Source organism: Marmota monax, unplaced genomic scaffold (assembly GCF_021218885.2).
Source record: "Marmota monax isolate L192 unplaced genomic scaffold, Marmota_monax_Labrador192_F-V1.1 WCK01_AAM20220418_F8-fsc00127, whole genome shotgun sequence".
Taxonomy (NCBI): domain Eukaryota; kingdom Metazoa; phylum Chordata; class Mammalia; order Rodentia; family Sciuridae; genus Marmota; species Marmota monax.
Window position 1 is genome coordinate 973715 of NW_026692894.1, and position 19250 is coordinate 992964.

At 53.7% G+C, this 19250-nt stretch overlaps 1 protein-coding gene across 2 annotated transcripts in view; it reads right to left on the reverse strand.

Moving 5' to 3' along the window:
- Nucleotides 1–19250, reverse strand: part of Foxp4 (forkhead box P4) — a 51352-nt gene that overhangs the window by 18949 nt on the left and 13153 nt on the right. For both annotated transcript variants that reach the window (XM_046450644.2, XM_046450643.2), the window contains exons 2-3: nt 12920–13139; nt 1095–1190 (exon numbers count right to left, since the gene is read on the reverse strand). In XM_046450644.2, the coding sequence (XP_046306600.1) occupies nt 1095–1190; nt 12920–13123 (300 nt within the window). In that variant the 5' untranslated portion in view covers nt 13124–13139. The remainder of the gene's footprint in view (nt 1–1094; nt 1191–12919; nt 13140–19250) is intronic.

Here is a 19250-nt window from a genome sequence, read left to right on the forward strand (position 1 = left end):
CCCCTCTTCAGTGAGGGCTGTCTCAAAGGTTCCAGATTATTCAAAGAGGCTGCGGACTGCTTTAGCTGCTCAGCTGTCCAGCACTTTGAGCTTCTCCAAAGCAGTTCCTAAACATACTGTTTTGTATAAATCCAGATACTTTGCTGGAGCACTGGAATCTCCCCCAGGACCAAGGCCAGTACTGGGTACCTCACAGAGCATCACACCCCACCCCTCTAACTCCCCCACCCCCGACTCCAGAGCATGTGGCTCCGGATCCGCTTGGCTTGGCCGGGCATCACGCTCACCCTTCCTCCCTTAGATAAACTTCCTTTCAAAACCCAGCTTAATCCTCTCCCCAGTCCCCAGCCCCTGCTGCTGGGGGGGAGGGGGCTCCACTGCTGGGGGAGGGGAGGGAGTGCTGCCCCAGTGGTGACCCATCCAGGACTCAGACGAGTCTCCGAAGTTCTTTGTGACACAAAAAGTAAACAGAAGGCCTGGCTCCCCGGCCCCCAGATCCCCCCTCCCCCAGCCAGCCAGCCAGCCAGATGGGCCGGCAAGCTGGGGGGGAGGGAGAGGGGAAAAAAGGGCAGATTGTGCAAAGGAAAACAAAAGAGACGTCAAGAGACAGGAAACATGGGGAGACCTGTGGAGAGTCCATGGGTGAGAGGAAGGAGAGCAGGGGAGACCCACTGACCCTGCAAGGGAGACGCAGGAGGCAGCCAGACCCACGTGTGGGACAAGAGAAGGAGGACAGAGTGACCCACAGGGACAGAGAAACCTGAGGACTGAGAGACCCCGAGGGGAAGAAGCAGGGAAGGGGAACCCAGCCAGAGAGGTACGGAGGCAGAGAGGACGGCAGACAGGCACAGGCGCCCAGGGAAAGAGACGAAGCAAGGCCTGGGTGATCAGGTGGCACTGGGGACAAAGTGGAAGTGTCTTGGCTCCACCCCTGTGGTGACTCTGTTTCCTTCTGGAAAGTTGCCCGTTTTTTTGGCACTGGGGACTGGCAAGAGCAGTTCTCCATGGGGTCCTTGACCTCCCTCGGTGCCAGGACCACCCTCAGCCTGGCCCCACCCCCACACCAGCCCTGCGCCAGCTGGTGCCCCCCTCACCTGCACAGCAGAGGCAGACTGTTTGCTGTCATTGTTCCCAGGGGAGCTCAGGCCAGAGGCCTGCTGCAGCAGGAACTGCCGGGCCACCTGAAGAGCCTGCAAGACAGGGCTGAGTCAGCTGCACACTCCAGCAACAGCAGGGCAGGCGGGCGGGTCGGCGCAGGGAGAGTTCAGGGCAGTAAGGGAAGGAGCACGAGGGAAGGCAGAAGGCCCAGGGTGAGAGGTCGGGGGTCCCATCGACTTCTAGACTTGGGTTGAGGACAGTCATTATAGGAATCATAGCATTAGAAAAAAGGGACCTGGGACCACTGAGATTCTGTTAGGACTCAATGGGGACAGCAAATGGAAGGGTCAGTGGTCAAAAAGGACTCGAGGGGAAAGTGCAGGGGGTGGGCTCAGGGCATTAACAACAGGCACTTTTGGTTGAGTGGCATCTGCCATGTGTCAAGTACATTATAGGCAGGATCTGAATCTTCCTTCATCAGGCTGTGAAGTGGGGATTGTCAGGCCCATTTTGCAGATGAGGAAACTGAATCTCTGGGAGGTTAAGTAAATGACCAAGACCATATAGCTTGGAGGTATCAGAAACAGGAGTGAACCCAGGAGCCTAGTTCCAAGGCCATCTGACATATTAGGGGGAGGGATCAGTTTGGGACTAAGGCAGCAGTCACTATGGAGTGAGAGCACATAGGTGAAGGGATGAAGGCAGAGCCTAGGGGTCAAGGGCACAGGGTCTGGGCACTGTGTGGCTTGCTGAATCCAGGGAGAGTGGGTACAAAGCCTTGCACTGGGAGAATGAGATCGAGTCTTGAAGGCTACATCTGAATGATCAGCAGAGATGCACGAGTGGTCTGGGCTTGAGGGCCATGGTGCAGGGGCCGGAGGGTCCTAAGAGTGGACATGTATGGAGTTTATGGGAAAAGCAGCTACAGCAGGTCAGTATGACATCAGGGAGTCAGGGACCTGAGAGCTGAGCAGTGAGGAGTCTAGCAGGAGGCGGGGTGTTAGGAGGCCCAGGAAATTCTCCGTGAGGTCAGCCACGCCCTCCACGCCTCCATCTGGTCAGCAGGATTGTGGGGGCTTGTCCTGAATCACCCTCCAGGAGTATAAGGCCTGTCTGCCTCCAGGTTCCTCGAAGACCTGCTCAGGAGCCAGCGCAGTGTCCAGGCCCCTGAGGCCCGCAGGCTTTGGCATGAGGCTGGAATCCCGACGGTACCACTTACCAGCTGTGACCTTGGGCAGGTCATTTTGTCTCTCTGCACTTCCATCTCCTTATCTGCAAAACTGGGACACTAGCTACCTCTGAACGACTAGGGGGATTAAGGGAGCAGCGCCTGGCAACTTGTTGGCATTCGGAAGGTGTCCAGCCTTCCCTCCTGGCTGCTCTTAGCTGCGCTCTACCCGCCTTCCCCAGCACAGCCTGGCGCCACACACTTAAAGGAACCATGCCTGCCCACCTGCCCGAGGCTCACTCTCACATCTGTGTCCACACAAGTGCTTCCCCTCACGTGCACTGCCATTCACCGACCTCCCCCCCGCCCCACCAAGTCACCTTCACAGCAAAGCCTTTCCAGTGGATGTGTGGTCCACCCTCACACCCAACCAACCCAGCTGTGTGCCCAGCAGCAGACACACCCATCTTGGCCCTTCCCTCCCCACATCCACAGCCCGCCTCCGGGGGGCTCTGGTTGAGTTTGCCTGAGGATGGTCCCTCAATGCACCCTCACATCTACATAGGAACATATGTGTTCCTCAGCAGTCTCCAGACTGCCCCCTGGTCCCTCCTGGGACCCCACACCCAGAGAAACTCCTGGGCTTCCAGAAAGAGGCTGTTTCTCCTCAAGGTTCACTTCAGAAAAGCAGAAATCTGACCCAGGTCTAAAGGCTCTTGGAGCCCCCCAGAAGTGGGCGCTGGGTGGGGTGCAGAGAGGCAAGGAGGTGGCCAGGTGGTCATCAGGAAAGAGCCCCTGGCTTTTACTGACTTCCTCCAGGTCTAATGACAAATGTCCTTTGTCATCTAAAGGTGGAGTTAGCATGGAGGGGGCATAGGGGTCAGAGGCCAGAGGGCAAGGCAGTGGGAGGGGAACCTGCCAGCCCAGTTGATCCAAAGGGGGCACTGGTCAGGGCTGGAAGATGAAGCACCCCAGATCCCTGTGTGAGGGGGGGTGGACAGTAGGGGAGGGTTTATAGGGGACATTGTGAGGGAGAGCCCCACTCGGTTTCCTGGGGCGGGGGAGTGGTCAGGAGAGTTGCATTCACTCCTCACTGACCCCCTGGAGCATGAAATTACAAGATTTACAAGACAAAAAATGATAGGGCCTTGAAATCTCATTCCTGTGAGGCCTCCCTCCCTGCGACAGGTTCCACCCCCTCCCACCTTGCCCTCCCCTGGGCCCAATGAAAAGAGCCAGGTAAGCACCTAGGCCAGGCCCATGGCTGTCTGTTCCTTCTCCCATTCTGCCCTCTTTCATTCACATCTCACTTATGAAATACCCAGGGGCCATGTCAGATGGGAGACACACAGAAACAAGGTACGCGGTTGGTCCCCAAGTCCTCCAGTGCTGTGATGAGGTCTCTGCAGACACCAGTAAGGTGGGCAGCCTGAGGGGTGCCGAGTTCCACACCAGGCCCAGGGAAGGGCCTCCTCTGCTGGGGAGACCTCCCAGAGGAGGCAGGGCCAACGGAAGTGCCAGCTCACCAAGTAGACAAGGAGGCGTTCCCATTACAACACACACCCCACACAGGTGAGCAATAGGGGGAAGAGGGGGTGTTGGGACAATTCTCAGGCAGGCAGAGCAGCTGAGCAGTGCTGGTAGCAGCAGGAGCCTGGAGAAGACCAGGGCCCCAGGTATGGGCTCTGACCTCATCCAAGCACTTCATTCATTCATTCTTCACTAGCATTCAGTCACCCACCAGTATAGACCTGGACCTGGAGGAAACAGGGAGCTCGTGGTACACTGTGAGAGGTCATTTAATATAATATAAATTTGCCTACAGCCCAGCAATGACTGGGTGGTCCTAGGTGGGATCTAGTATCACCTGAAGAGCATGCTGCATGTGCCATGTGGTGGGAGTGTTGGGACAATCCCAGGCTTGGGGCCTAAGCATCCCTCCTTTGATGGCCCCTCCCCCATTGCTCAGTGTCCTTTAAGTACTGCTCCATGTTCTACTTCCACGGGCCTCACCATCCATACATCCAGCTCCCCAGCCAAGGGTGTGCTTGGGAAACTGGGGTCCCTCTGGCCTAAGATGCCCTAGAGTGGTCGGTCACCCTGGGGATGATGTAGGCCTGAGACTTTCTGAAGCCCCATCTGAGTCACATCCACCACTGAAATGCACCAGGGCCATGTCTACACTCCCTGCTGACACTGAGGCCTGGTAAAGTCATTGGACTGCCTACCTCCCAGAGATAGAAACAGCAGGCCCTGACCCCAACTCATCCAACCCCACCTTCTTTGATGTGCCAACCAGACTGGAGCCTCCTTAAAATCGTGGATGTTTTCAAATGCAGCTGTGAGCCCCCAGCTCCAGCCCAGGGCGTACAAGCAATGCCTATCAGCAATACTCACTTTAGTCCAGGCTGAACACAGGAGGCAAGCACAGGCTGAGCCCAAGTTCGAGAGCTAACAGCAGCGCAGTGCCTTGCAGTTTTCAAAGTACTTCTAGCATTTAACAGAAGTCTCACAGCACTGAATCAGGCAGAGCTGGTGTCACTGTTTCCATTTTATAGACAAGAAAACGGAGGCCCTAGGTCCCAAGAGTAGAAGTTGTAAGAATCCATATACTTCTGACTGCCCAGGCCACCATATCACTCCCACTGAGGGGCCTCTGTGACCCCACAGAGTCCAGAGAGGTCTTGGCATTTGCTCTCCCCGAGTCTTGTGCACTGTCGAGCTCTCTGGTGTGGAGGGGAGAGGAAGCTCTGGGAGGGGACCAAGGAAGGAATCCCCAGGCACAAGGTGGGCTCAGTGTCCGTCTCCTGGGAACTAGAGGCGCCCGAACACAGTCCTGGTGGGAAAGGCATTCAGAAGCCCACACTGGGGTAGGCCATGGGGCACACTTGAAGAGAGGGAAAGAGGGAGGGAGGCTGAGGGCAGAGAGGAAAACTAGAAGCCGTTTGGCCCCTTAAACTTCATCTTCTTCCTTTCACGCCTTGGACTGAAAATCAAATTCCTAGCTCTGTGGTCTGGGAGCTCAAGGTCCGTTTTCCTCAAGGGGAAGCCGCTCCATCCATGCAGTGCCTGGATCCTGGTCCCGGCTCCACCGTACAGAGTGACCTTGGCTGAGTCACATTAGTTCTGTGAAGCTCAGTTCCTCCTCCTGTGAAACGGGGTCAATGCCACACTGACTTCAGAGTTGCTGTGAGGCCCACACGGGACAGTGCACACGGAAGGCTTGGCACAGCACGGGGCACCCAGTGGGTCCTGGGTGAATTAACTATTGTTACTAATTTTTCTTTTACCAGGCAGCACCTGGTCACTTGCCCAGTACCACCCAGAAGGCCTTCTCACCAAATCCTCTTCCGGCAGCCCCCACAGCCTAAGAACTGTCTCCTTAATGAAGCCGCACTCTCCTCCTCCATTCCCATTCCCAAGTCATTAGCAGGATCTCCACGATGAGGAACAAATGGCTTGTGATGGATGGAACCCGGGGCAGTGGGGTCTCTCACCTCCAGGAGGAGACCACCTCCCCATTTCTATAGCTGAGGATCTGGGTTGGGAGGTGGGAGGAAGGCTCCTTGTCCCCAAGGAAGTCGGGTGCAGGGCTGTTACCAGTCCTTTCACCAGTCTGGAGGGTGCCAGGTCCCCTCTGGGGTCCCCCGCCTTATTCTCTGTGTGCCTGGGAGAATGGGAATGTGTTGACTGGGGAGACGAGCTAGAAAGGGCTGTCACAAATGCGGCCCCATTGAGCTGCAGGTAAAGAGGGCATCCAAGCCAGTGTCCTTCAAATTACTGGTCATGACCCCATGGCGGGTCATAATATCAATTTAGTGTGTCAAAAAATAGAAATGTCACACACACACACACACACACACACACACACAATTTATATTTATACTGATCTAGTTCACTTTATAAATGAGACTATGGAGATCCAGGGAGAGACAGTGACGTGCCCAGAGGGACATAGTTGCAAAAGCAGAACCTGAATAGACAACAGAGGAGGCTCTGCACAGCAACAAGAGCCAGAAGCTGGCCAGCAGGATGGAAATAAGGCCCTGCTAACCAGGGGGTTAATGTGGATTGTGGTGAGAGGCGGCCAAAGTAAAACCCAAAAGCTGTGTCTCTGGTACATTTTGGCATAATTGGGATTCAGTCATATCCAAGTTATTGTGATAATGTAATTTTCTCTGGGGTAAGCTGAATTTAGAAGAGGGGACTAGAAGCATTTCTGGCTCCCTCATCCTATCTCAAACCTGAAGAGCATTCCCAGGAAAGCCCCGGCCTCTACCCAGGATGATTCACCACCCATAGACCAAAAATTCAAGTAGTCATGGCACCCCGGAGGCCTCTGCAGTGCCGCACTGAGGGGCTTATCTCCTAAGGCACTGATGCGGACACTCGACAAAGACGAGAACAAACCACATGCCAACGTTGGCCTCACGGGAGGGCGACGGTGGGCTACCTCAGGTGAGTGGCCAGGGAGGTCTCTGAGGAGACCCTTGGCAGCAGCAGGAGGCAGCCAGGTCCAGGGGAGAGGATTCAAGGTGTAATTCAGACAGTACGAGGGCCCCAAGGTAGGAAAAACTTGGTGCATTATGAACTAAAAAGGCCAGTGTGGCTGAGAAGCGCAGCCTGAGGCAAAGCCCCAGAAGTGTGCAAGGCCAGGTTCCACAGGGACAATGATAGATCTGTTTTTTTAATTTCCTTCTACACTTGAGGAGAAAAAAAATCAGTGGAGGATTTTGAGCAGAAAGTGATACAATCTTGGAGGACAGATACCTAGCCCACTTGAGTAAACAGCAGGTACCTAATAAGCACTGCCTGATTTGAAATGAGCACCCACCCTTCAACATGCAACTCCCCAGGGATCAGAAGGTGGATGAAAGGGGTATAGGGAGAAGGGGTTGGAGGTCAGTGGCCACAACCACTGAGGGAACTGACCAGGGGAGACACAAGTTCTTGACCAGCCAAGCTTTGTCCTCCAACACAGAAACATAAAAATGAAATTACACAGAGAAGAGGGGGGGCAAGGAAGGTTGGGGAGAAGAGACCATAAAACCCCCGAAGTGATTCTACACTTTTTTCCCTTGGAGAGAAAAAAAAAAAAAAAAAAAAGCTTTTTGGAAAAGGCTGTAAATTTTTTTTACACCAACCTCGTAAAAATGACATCGGCACATTCTCAAATTAGAACCATTAAAATGAAAACCAGCAAGGCACAGACACAGACGGGCCCACGTGGGTGGGAGACACATGCAGGGTCCCCGTTGCTGGCTTCAGGACCCAGCCCCGCATCTGTTAAGAAGGCGCCTCTCTCCACAAGGAACTGGCCCTCTGGCCTCAGAAAGATGAGAGTTAGCAAATGAGACGCAGTCCAGAGAAGGACCGCCATCCTTTGCAGGGCTCCTCTATCCTCCCCCTTTCTAGAGCTACCGCTCCTAAATGCTGGAGGGCTGGGGATGGTGGCAACAGGGGCCTCAACAACTTCCAGTGACAGCATCCACCTGCCCAACCTCAACCAGCGGAAGCCAGTTTCACCAGGTGCTGAGAGGCAGGGCCAGGAGCTAGGGACTATGCGCACTGGCAAGGAATGAAGTCACAAAGCTGAGGCGGTGGTTGAGGGGTAGTAGCAGGCAGGGGCTTTCCTCCTCCTTGGAGACGCTTGGAGATGTCTCCAGATACACAGCTTGCTCTATCTGTGGACACCGCTGAAGCAGAAGCAGGTCTATGGCAAGGCCTGCTAAGTGAGTACCCTGGACACTGCCGGGGACTCTAAAGTGGCATTAGAGTAAAAGCATGTACTCCTCCTCCAGGAGAAAACCCAGCTCACCTACTGAGGGCTCCAGGCTGAGTCCTGACCTGATGGGGTGGCCTTGGGTACAGCCCTCCCCACTTTAATCCTCATAAACCCTACACCCTCAGCAGAAACATTCACCCACCTTCCCCACATTCTTCTTCATCCCCAAAATTCTTATCAGGAGGAACAAGAATTCTGCAACAAAATGGGGTGAGGAGCTGGGCACGGTGGCACATGTCTATAATCCCAGCTACTTGGGAGGCTGAGGCAGGAGGATCACAAGTTCAGGCTAGCCTGGGCAACTTAGTGAAACCCTGTCTCAATAAAAAAATAAAAAGGGATGGGGCTCAAAGGTAGAGCTCTTGCTTAGCATGTGCAAGGCCCTGGGTTCAATCCCCAACACTGCAAACAAGGGGGGCAGGGAAGCAGCTCAGTGGTAAAGCTCCCTGGGTTCCATCCTCAGGGAGGTGAAGTAGGGAGGGGGAAGGAGAGAGAGGCAGGCAGAGGCCTCAGCAACTCAAGGAGGAGGGAGGTAGGAGGCTCTCCAGCTGGGAGACTGGGCTGGCTTCTTGTAGTCCCAAGAAAGCAGGGGCCAGGAGACCCCTCTCCTAGACCAGGGCTCTTTCCTCTGCACGTGTGGTACACAATGCCCTCCTGGGGCAAACGTTAGGGTGGCCTTTGGTAGAGTAGTCCAGGAAGAGTACAAGCAGCATCTCTGACACACCCTCCCTCAGTCCCCGCACCTCTCACCTGCCCTGCTCACAAGGCTTCCAGGCCGGGGCCGAGGTGAGGTTTCTGTGCACTTCCCAGCAGCCAGCATGAATGTGAATAGGCGCCAAGTCTCTAAGTGCCTCCTCTGAGGAGCTCAGACCCCAACCCTCCCTCCATAACCCAGCACAGCAAGGGGCTCTGTCTGCAGAAGGACAAGAAGCCAGAAGGTGCAGGGCCAAAGGCAGAATCTGAAGCATGAGGCTGGGAGTCTTGAAAGTCCCAATGCTGGACCAGACAGACTACAGACAACTGTTGACAGCACATGCATTGTGGGGAGGGGCTGACTTCCCTCTGGAACCTCCCTTCCCATCGGATCCCCCTAAAGTAGCTTGAGCAGAGGAGACCAGATGGAGGAGGAAAGTCTCTTCCATTCTTCTTCTCCCCTCCCCCTACTCCCCGCCCCCCCCCCATTTCTTTAGAGGGGGGAACGTTAAAAGCCCATTAATGTGTAGAGCCCCCCAACCCTTTTGAATCTCCTCACAGGATGTGAACAGGGTGGGATTTGGCCCAGTTGTCACGGCAACTGCAGTGGGAGTTCCCAGACGCTAGGCAACCCTCCCATGACCCTCCCTGACCTGTCACCCCCGCAACCCATGGACAATGGGAATGCGCTCCGGAGGCCCAGGCAGCCTTTCAGCCAGCCGCCAGCAGCTCTGCCGGCCCCACCAGGCCTGCCGGCTCAGCCGTCCGGGCCCCAAGTCCAGCCCTCCTGGGCCAATGTGCCCTGACCAGTCTCCAAGACCTCCCCAGGTCCTCTCCTTCCCCAAATCTGGTGCACACCTCTTCCAGCTCTCACTGTCCCCCATCAGAGAGCCCAAAGGGTATCTGTGGGGTTCCCTGGGCTGGCCCCCACACACTGGGAACATTTTCATATAGGTGATATCAGATGAATATAAATCATAAGGACAACTTTTAAAGAAAAAATATCATATGGGGTACAGATGCAGAAGAGGGGGCAACAGGATATTTGCCTTGATGAAAGAGGGGGCTTATGTATCCCTTATGTCCCTCTAGTCTGGGGTACTCTGCAGTAGCAGCTGGGGATCAGCAACTCTTCAAGGCACTGCTTGCTGAATGACTTCCAGCTCCAAGGCCTGCAGTCCCCCAGCACCACCTTCTCGGGGTAGTAGGTCCATGCGGGATTGAGTCTACACCCTTGGTGAAAGCCCCCGGGATAGAGTGAAGCTGGTTTGGTTCTGTCACTCACCAATAAGGGGGCCGGGAATGGTGAAATGGGGCAGCTGGCCAGGGACCCTCTGTGTAGCCAGACCTGGCCTGGCAGGCGTGCTGGGTCACCCCCAGCCTCTGTTTAAATAAGCTCCCAGCCTGCTGGTTGCATGGAAACCAAGCGCCTGCTCTTGTTCTGAAGTGACGTGGCTGCCCTCTTTAGTGCTGTTTGTTTCAGCCTAAAGTCTTGTCACCAGCCTGACTTCTGACTCTGTGAGTGTGTGTGTGTGTGTGTGTGTGTGAGAGAGAGAGAGAGAGAGAGAGAGAGAGAGAGAGAGAGAGAGAGAGAAAGACAGAGAGAGAAAGAGAGAGAGAGAGAAACTCATTACTCCCAAAGGCCAGGATTGCATTTCTGGTGTGTTTACCCAGAGCAGAGGGACAGGGAACAACACACAGACAAAGGGAGAGGGCCTTGGAGACCCAAGAGGGGCACAAAAAGGAGGACAGGGCCAGCACATGATCCTCCGACCCACTCGCTCAACACTCTCCCTCTGGAGTTCGTGTGGATACCAGAATAGCCATTTAGGGTGCCCGGCTGGGAACATTTATGTCGGGAATGACACCCTCTTACCTTCCTCACCAACACACATCTGTTTTAGCCCCAGAACCTCCTCTCTCCACCTCCTGCACAGGCCTGGGATACAGAGGTGTAGCTGCTGCCTTTGTCACCTGGACAAGTCAGTGTCTACCTCAGGCTGCCTCATCTGAAGTGGGATTTAATGACACAGTGTGCACGACAGTTGGCCTCCAAGAGGGAGGAGGAACCCAGGGGCCATCTTTAGCTCCACAAATCGGTGTTACTGGAGCACCAGGAAGGGGTGACCCTTGAAGCTCCCCCCAAAGTAGCATTCATCTATGGTGGTGGGGGGGTGGAAGAATGGCCCACAGACTATTTCATTTTTAATTGTAAATCTTGTAATTTTAATTTTGCAGGGTTCTTTTTAGAGTTTAGAGCCAACAAAACCTTTTTTAAGTCTCAAATATTTTCCTTAGCCCTGGGCACTCCGCCCATAGTGAGCCCAAATGGATAAAACAGTCCTCCTCCTGCCTCCAAATCCCCACCCGAGTTTATTTGTGAAACCGATATAGGATTTTCCAGGACATTGGGATATTCCCCAAAACAAACAGGAATAACTGGAATGTGGAATATAGATGGTAAAACATGGCAATGCAGAACCCAGAAACCTGATCAGTACAGACGGTCCCGCCTCTCCCCACCCCAAACATCTCTCCAGTTGAGAGACCTGGGCTCATGCTTCATTCCAAGTATCTTTTTTTTTTTTAAAAAAGAAAGTTTTGTTATCTCCCCCAACTTTTTTATAGCTTTGTTCGAATGGAGGTGCAGGAGGGGAAGGGCTAGTCATACAAAATGGGTGGCCTCGAGGACTTCTGGTGGGGTGTGTTTCCTTATTATTTTGATAAAGGGTCTGGTTTTTCCCTTTGACTTTCTGTATCCAGCAGAAGGCACTGTGACCCTGAGGGTCTCTTCCCCAGAGAACCTGCATAGGGAGGCTTGGGAGATGCCGGCAGACACCCAAGGACCATCTCCCCAGGGACAAAAGGCCCTTCCCACTCCAGTCTCTGTTGGCAAGAGGACGTCATTTTTTAAAGTCCTCGATTTGTTCACATCCATGAGTAGTGTGAGAGAGGTTTCACACCCCAATAGCATCTGATCCTAAACCAGCACACTGGATGCCCAATAGGCCAGGGCTCAGGGAGGCCCATGATTTGTGGTGCCTTTGGTAAGGAGTGGGCTGGCACCTAACCCAGGCTTTTTCCATTCCTGCTTTAGAACTTACTGACCAGCTTAGAGCAGTTGTGGGGCCTGGGTTGGTGCTGCTTCTAGTCTAACCTCTGGCTCTGAAAAGTATGGTGGGAAAGGGCTCCTTAGGGGTTATTAGGAGACAGGGAGAGCCCTGGAGCCGGTTGTGAAGGCACAGCAGGTACACAGCAGAGGCAGAGCTGGGATGTTGGGCAGGGACAGGCATCCAAAGACCCTGATTTTCCATGTTCCCAGAAGAGCCCCCAAGGGCCAGTGCCACCAACAGTGATTTGAGGAGCACAGTCAAATAAGAAGAGAATCCCAAGGCCAGGGCTGGCTGGGCCGGTTCTCCTGAACTTGTCAAGCATGATTTTTCCTTTTTGACTCCAGGTGGGGCTGAGACCTGGGGGGCCCTGCTCTGTCATCACCCAACCAGGTTCCCCACCCTAGTGCCTCTTGATCCTCAGGCAGGCTAGCCTTGAACTCCTGAACCCTGCACTTAAAGGTAGGAAAATGGTCACAGAAGAGGAAAGGGGCACACAGAGGGTTGCCAGTCTGAGCCCTAAAAATAGAGGCCTGCCTTTGCCTCCCTCTCTTGGCCTCTTCTTGGTGGCTTTGGCCCCTGGTGCCTCAAAGTTTAATCTCTTCACAGCTTGGATCAGAGATCCAGGCAGACTTGGAGGCGGGGAATGTTTTATAATACAAATAAAGTGAAGATACCCCTGTGTGCACAGCACCCCCCGCCCAGATACACACACACAATCCTGCTAATTTAGCCAGTTTGCCAGGAATGCGCAGGCGCAAGCAGAGAGTGAGGCAAGGACCCACTCAAAACAGACTCCGAAGCCTACTGCCCAGCGTCTGTCTGTCCTTATGTCATTCCTGGGACTGTTCCAAGCTCTTTAGACTCAGGCTCCAATACCACTTCTCTCTTTCCCTGGGGATGGCTGGCTCCCCAAGGCTTACAGTGGCCACCAGAAGGAGAGGCGCAGGAGTCCCTGGAGGTGTACCTTCTCAAGAATGTTAAAATGAGGTTGACTGGTGGGCGCAGCAGCCCAGTGGCCCTCAGGGAGTGGGAGAGACCTCGGGGAGGGGCGCGGGCTCCTACCTGTTGCTGCTGGAAGTGCAGAAGCTCCGCAGGGCTCATCTCGCCATTGCTGTCAGCGCCGGCCGCGGCGTCCCTACCCGCTCCGCCTGCAGCGGTGCCTGCGGCCCCGGCCCCGCCGCCATCGGCCTGCCCAGAGAGGCTGCCCACGCCGTTCTGACCAGACGGAGCCGACCTGATTGTCTCTGAGGCGGATTCCACCATCATGTCGCTCTAGCAGGACCTGAAGGAGGAGAGACACGGGGGAGGGGCTGAGGCTCCAGGCTAGACGGGCAGGGCGGATCCTACCCAGGGCGGCCACCAAAATGCCCCAAATACAATCGCCATCCTCACAGAACCCCCCATTTCCCCTCACCCTGGGCCTGGGTGCCCTCAGGTTCTGAACTTCCATCCTCAACTTCCCCAAAGGCCACCCCTGGGACCCTCTCCTGCAGGTGTGGCCCTTCTGGTGCTACCCCTCCCTTAGGCCTAGGTAAGGGACAGATCCAGACAAGCTGAGGCCTCCATTTGCTCCCCTTCCTCACATTCCCACACTTCCCAGGCACCTCCCGCAGGGAGGGGAGGGGAGACAACGCCTTGCCACGCCCCTGGGGCCTTAAACCAGCTCTGGCCTCTCCCTTCAGGTCAGGAAAGGGTGGGGCAAGAGTTGGGGGTCTAGCTGGAAAGGGTGTTCCCACAACAAAAGGCAGGCGAGCTATTCATTCGCTGGGACCCCATTGGTATCCCCGCCCCCACACCTGTAGAGGACTTGGTGTTAGTTCCCCTCTAGAGAGGAAGTTCCCTCAGGGCAGGACCTGCCTCCCTAGCACACTGAGGTCCTAATCAATATTTTTTGTTTTACAGTAAAGATGGCTTCCATCCACCCAGCCCCTCCAAGGAGGCAGACACTCAACAAATGCAGGAGTCTGCAGTGAAAGAAGCCCTGGGTTCTCATTCCATCTCCTATTCTAAGTCCCTCAGCCCAGCACAGAGCCCCAAGTAGACACTCAAAACTAACTACAGCCCATGATTCCTCCTTGAGAGAACTGCAGGAGAGGGCTGGGGGGGGGGGGGGCAGTTCAGCGGTGGAGCACTTGCCTAGCACGCAGGAGGCTCTATATTAGATCCCCAGCACCTCCGAAACAAACAAACAGAAAACTGCAGGAGATAGTTATTATCACACTAATTTACAGATGGAAAATATGATGCTAGGTCTGTAGCTCAGGGATAGAACACTTAGCATGATTGAGGCTCTGGGTTCCACAATCAACACCCCACAGAAATGGGGGGGGGGTAGCTCTGTGGTAGATTACATGCTTAAAGTGCATGAGGCTATGGGTTTGATCCCTTGTCCCAAATAAATAAATAAGAAACTGAGGGTTCAGAGAGTTAAGTGCCTCACACAAAACAAAGAATCTGATTCCCTGATCAGACAAGGCTTTGAAGAAGTAGCTGAAACTCCTCCTACCCCAGAAAAAGAAGATAGGACTGGGATAATCAAAGGTAGTGAGAAGGAAGAGGCCTGAGCTCCCTTCCAGGAGTCATGGAGGTTCCAACGTCCCATGGGCTCATACAGACTGCAATGAAAATGGGGAACATTAGTGTGCAAAACTGTCCTCTAATTCCCAATACTCCCCCTAAAGCGATAGCACCTTCAGAGGAACATGGATTTCAGTCAAACAGAACATGGATGGCATCCACCACAGATTATTAATGCATCTCAAACTCCCTAAATCTCAGTTTCCTTGTCTGTTAAAGTATTTAATCCCGGCCTCCTACAGTTCTTTGGGGAGTAAATAAACCAGTGTTTTATTTCCTTCCTCTACCAATGCACCTGGTAGAGGAAGCATCCTTTATGGACCAACCCCTTCTCCACCTACCCTAACTGTAAAAAGCAAAGACCCAGGTTCAGAGAGGTCAATGACTTGGCCCAAATCACAGAGTTAAGGGGTAAAAGCCACATGAGCATCCAGCAAAGTCCATGGAAGCCAGCCAATGTTCTTCCTTCTCTTGACCCCTGTTGGCCCAGGCCAATGCCCATAACCACATGGTCTCCTGGACCCAACGGGAGGGTGAGGGTCTCGCAGGTAACTGGTAAGAAACTGTAGGAAGAGGAGAGAATACTTTCCTAGTTCCTCCGCCAAGGTGGCTGATTTCAAGAGCTTCCCTTCTTACCCCTAAATTCTTGCCTTTCTTCCAGGGAAGAACCTTCTCTCACTCCAATGGACCACTTGCTCTTTTTATCCTGCTAGGAGCAGAGAGGGGAGGAGTGTGGACTGGGAGAGGACAAGAGAACAGAAAGCGGATCGAGGGTCCATGGGGAGGCATACCACTGTTCCCTGTGTCCCTTTCCCAATGGTCTGTGTGGCCTCTCTTGTCCACCCCCATGCTACTAGAGTGCCCATGTTTGAATTTTTCTGAATGTTCCCAAGGACTTACTTCCCAACCCCTAGCTTCCACTCCCACCCCTGGGTTCTGAGAGGGTCTGGGCCAGGGGTGAAGGCAAGGATGGGGGTGATGGTTTGGAAGAGATTAAGCACTAGGTCTCAAGCCTTAATGGCCGTGTCAGCCTGAGGGCTAGTGGCTGCCAAATGATGGATGGGGTGGACGCCATCCTCCACCCACCACAGCACAGGGCGCCAGTCCCCTCCCCTGAAACCACCCACCCTAGTAGCCTACAGAAGCAACTTCCCCCACACTCAAGCCAGGCCTCAGCTCAAAGAGGGGGAAGGGAAGACAGCAGGGGCCTACTCTGCTCTCCATCTCCCACTCCCCCAGCCCTGGCCTTGCTGGGGGTGGAGAGCAGCTGCCTGCCCTGAATCCAAGTCTGGCTGCTCTGAGATCTGAGAACTCCTGGGCCCCAGGGGACAAAGACCAGAGCCTTAGGGATGTGTGTGCACACAGGATAAAGCAAAGAGAATCTGGCAGTTACTTCCCCGGGGTAAGGGAGAGTGTCCCCTTCCAACATTTAAGAGCACCATAAAGTTGTAGATCAGACAGCAAGTTTAGAAAAAAGGAAGAAAAAAAAAGAAGTATCCCTTTCTTTCCTGTCTTTTCATGGGGGGGGGGATATAGAGCAACACCCACTGAACAACATAATTGCTGCAATGTGGCATGTAATAATAGCTATTCAAGGGCCGATCATTCATATTAAACAGGGTGAAGCAAGCCTCTCATTTGCATGCTTGAGATTATATGCATTTGAAAAGTCATTTCCGCAGGGTGTATGAATGGCATTAATTCCCATGTGGCAAGCTCTGCCCCCTCCAGGGGCCTTCGCCCTGCTGACACACAGCCCTATACCTCCTTCCATGCTCCCACCCACCCACTAACACCGGCCCCCCAAACCTGCATGGCAGGCACTCCCAGGCCGCCTGAGAATCCTCACCTGTTCCCTGGGACACTTGCCCTCCAAGGCTGAGCACACCAGCAGCTTCCTTCATCCCTCTGCCTCTCCACAGGGTGTTGCAATAGGACCAGGGTGTTTCCTGCACTGTGGGTGAGCAGATGCTGGGTGCCTGGGGCCCAGGCAGTTAGGGATGGGTGCTGGGGGCAGCCCTTGGTATCAATGCCCTGTAACTACAAGGGAGTGGGGAAGACAGTCAGTGCCCATGAGAGCCTGGACTCTAGCAGGGGCCTTGTGTTAAGAACCTGGCTCAGCCACAGTCAGCTGTGAGTCTTTTGCCTTTTCTCGGGGTCTCACCTTCAATACACCCCTCCATGTAGAGAAGTTTTCTTCTGACTTGGAAACTCCAGTAGCAAAACCTCCTGGTCCAGCATGTGGACATGAAGCCACAGTATTTCAGTGGCTGCTGGGAGCCACTGAGGACTCACTGCTGGAATCCCTTTGCCAAAGGACCCCACCCAGTGTAGACCTGAGCTGCCAGCTCTGGGACTGGAGATGCACATTCCAAGAGCACCTCCTCCCTACAGTCCCACCTCCAGCCTCCATACACCCCTACCCTCCCACAACACTCCTCCTCATCACCCCTTTCCCAGCCAGGAGCAGCTGAACACCTGCAGGAAAGGGCAGAAGCTCTGAGAATTGGACCACCTGTTTTCAAGGCCCAACTGTGGGACCTTATTAGAGTCACGGCCTCTTGCCCAGTCACTGGGCTGCTTTCTCCCTCCATACAAGAAGGGGGATCAGAGATCTTTTTAGGATTGACTAAAACTGGGGCTCTCATCCTCACCCAACACTTCCCAGACCCCTCTCCCACCATATGATGGGGGCAATGGAGGCCAAGTAGTTTGGGGGTGGTCTAGGACTTCCATCTAGGATTCTGATACGACACATGGGCAGGTCCTAGTCTCTCCTCTCTCAGGGTTCTCTTTGGGGGAGCCGGGGCATGCTTGAGATTATATGGGTCCCGGGCGTCAGCAGACGCTGTGGGAAGGAAGGAAGCTGGGTCAAAGCCGCAGCCGCCTCTTCCGCTCTGGGGGGGCTCTGTGGCTGTCGGGGGCTCCCACTTCCCCTGATGCTGGGGCTCTTCTAAGGACCAAGGCGGGCCTTCGAACTCTCCAGGTCCACCCCGTCCCCTCCCTGGCCGGAAGTGACAAGATCCACCTACCTGAGACTAAAGCGGGCACCCAAGGCCTGGGGTGCTTGGAGGGGGAGAGGAAGAAAAACTGGGGAGCCCCACACGTGGAGAAACCTTTTGTGCCTTTTCGCGGGTCCATATGGCATAGGGAATATTAATTACCGTAGCTTTTTAATTAACAATCATTTAATCTGAGCCGTAACATTTGCCACGACACCCTGCGCCTTGCCGCGAACCCTCGCCGCCAACTCATCAATTAATTTTTATTGACGTTTTCTTCCCCAAACAGGCACAATACCAGGGTTTTCCAATTAACACCTCCGCGATCTCTAATTAGCGCAATTAACAGAGTGATGGATGCCCGGGGTTTACCCAAGAGGGAGGGAGTGGCGGGGCAGCCCCCAGCGCTCTCCCGGGGGGCGCGTCCACTGGGCACAGACGTGCACGCCAGCAGCTGGAGAAGGAACGCATCCCCAGCTCTTAAGGAAACACACCGTTGCGGGTGTGACTACAGCTCACCTGTCCACAGAGCCAAGGTGGTAGCTGGAGTTGGGTCATTGCTAGAATAAGAATAAGAAGCCAGTTTCCAGCCCTATGGAAACCTATAATCTAGCCCAGGAGAGAGCAGAATTTGTCCTCCGCTGGTAGCCTGACACTAGAAGTAGGGAAACCGGCATCTAGCCCAAGCCTTATCACCAACTTGCTGAGTGACTTGGGTAAGTTAATTCTCCACTTTCTTCTGTATAATGGGAATAACTAGACTAGAGATAGCTATTTATTTATTTGGTACTATGGATTGAACCCAGGGGCACTCAACCACTGAGCTACATCCCCAGCCCTAATTTGTATTTTATTTAGGGATTGGGTCTCACTGAGTTGCTCAGCACCTCACTTTTGCTGAGGCTGGCTTTGAACTCGTGATCCTCCTGCCTTAACCTCCAGAGCCACTAGGACTACCAGAGTGCATTGCCACCGTGCCCGGCTAGAGATGGCTGTTTATAACTTATAATTCCAAGTACTAGGAAGAAGCATATTGCAATAAATAAAAGGCAGATAAATTTAAGATATAACAGAGTAAAAGGAGGGGAGAATAATGGATCCCAAATTGTAGTCACAGAATCACCTTGGAGAGCTGCTCCCCCCCACCTTGCTCACTAACGCAGAATTTCTAATTCAATAGGCCTGGAGTGGGGCTGAGAATTTGTATTTCTAAAAAGTTCCCAGAGGATGCTTAGAGCTGCTGTCTGAGGCAGCAGGTCTCCACTGATGAACCCTGGCTCTAGTTATGATGTTCCTGATGACCAAAATTAGGGATGGATCTCCCAAGGCCATTCATTCATGTGTATTTAGGGCCAGATTAAACTAAGCCCCAGAGATCTACCTTCAGGAAACTCAAGCGTGGTCCCCACTGAATAAGCAACTGCAGGAGTGTCCTAGATGCTTTAAGAGCCATGTGTAAAAGAATCAGCAAGGGTAGAAGGTAATAATGGGGGACCCACCCCTTGCCTTTTCCCAGGTAAATCTTTTTTAAAGTTTAGCCACTAGGAGTCTCTCCCTCAGTGGTTTCTTTGGGAGTGTACTCCCCTAGCAATGACCCTTTATTCATTCATTGGTTCAACAAGTATTTAAACACGCACAGTGTTCTCCAGGAGCAGAACAGGACACTGGCCCTGATCTTGTCAAGCTTATGTTCCCATACTGGGAGGCAAACAATAAATAAGGATACAAAAATTAACTAAGCTTGAATAAAATACATTCTGTCCAGTATGAGTGCAGGGAAGGAAAGGGCCTTCTCTTTTGAGGAAATAGCATTT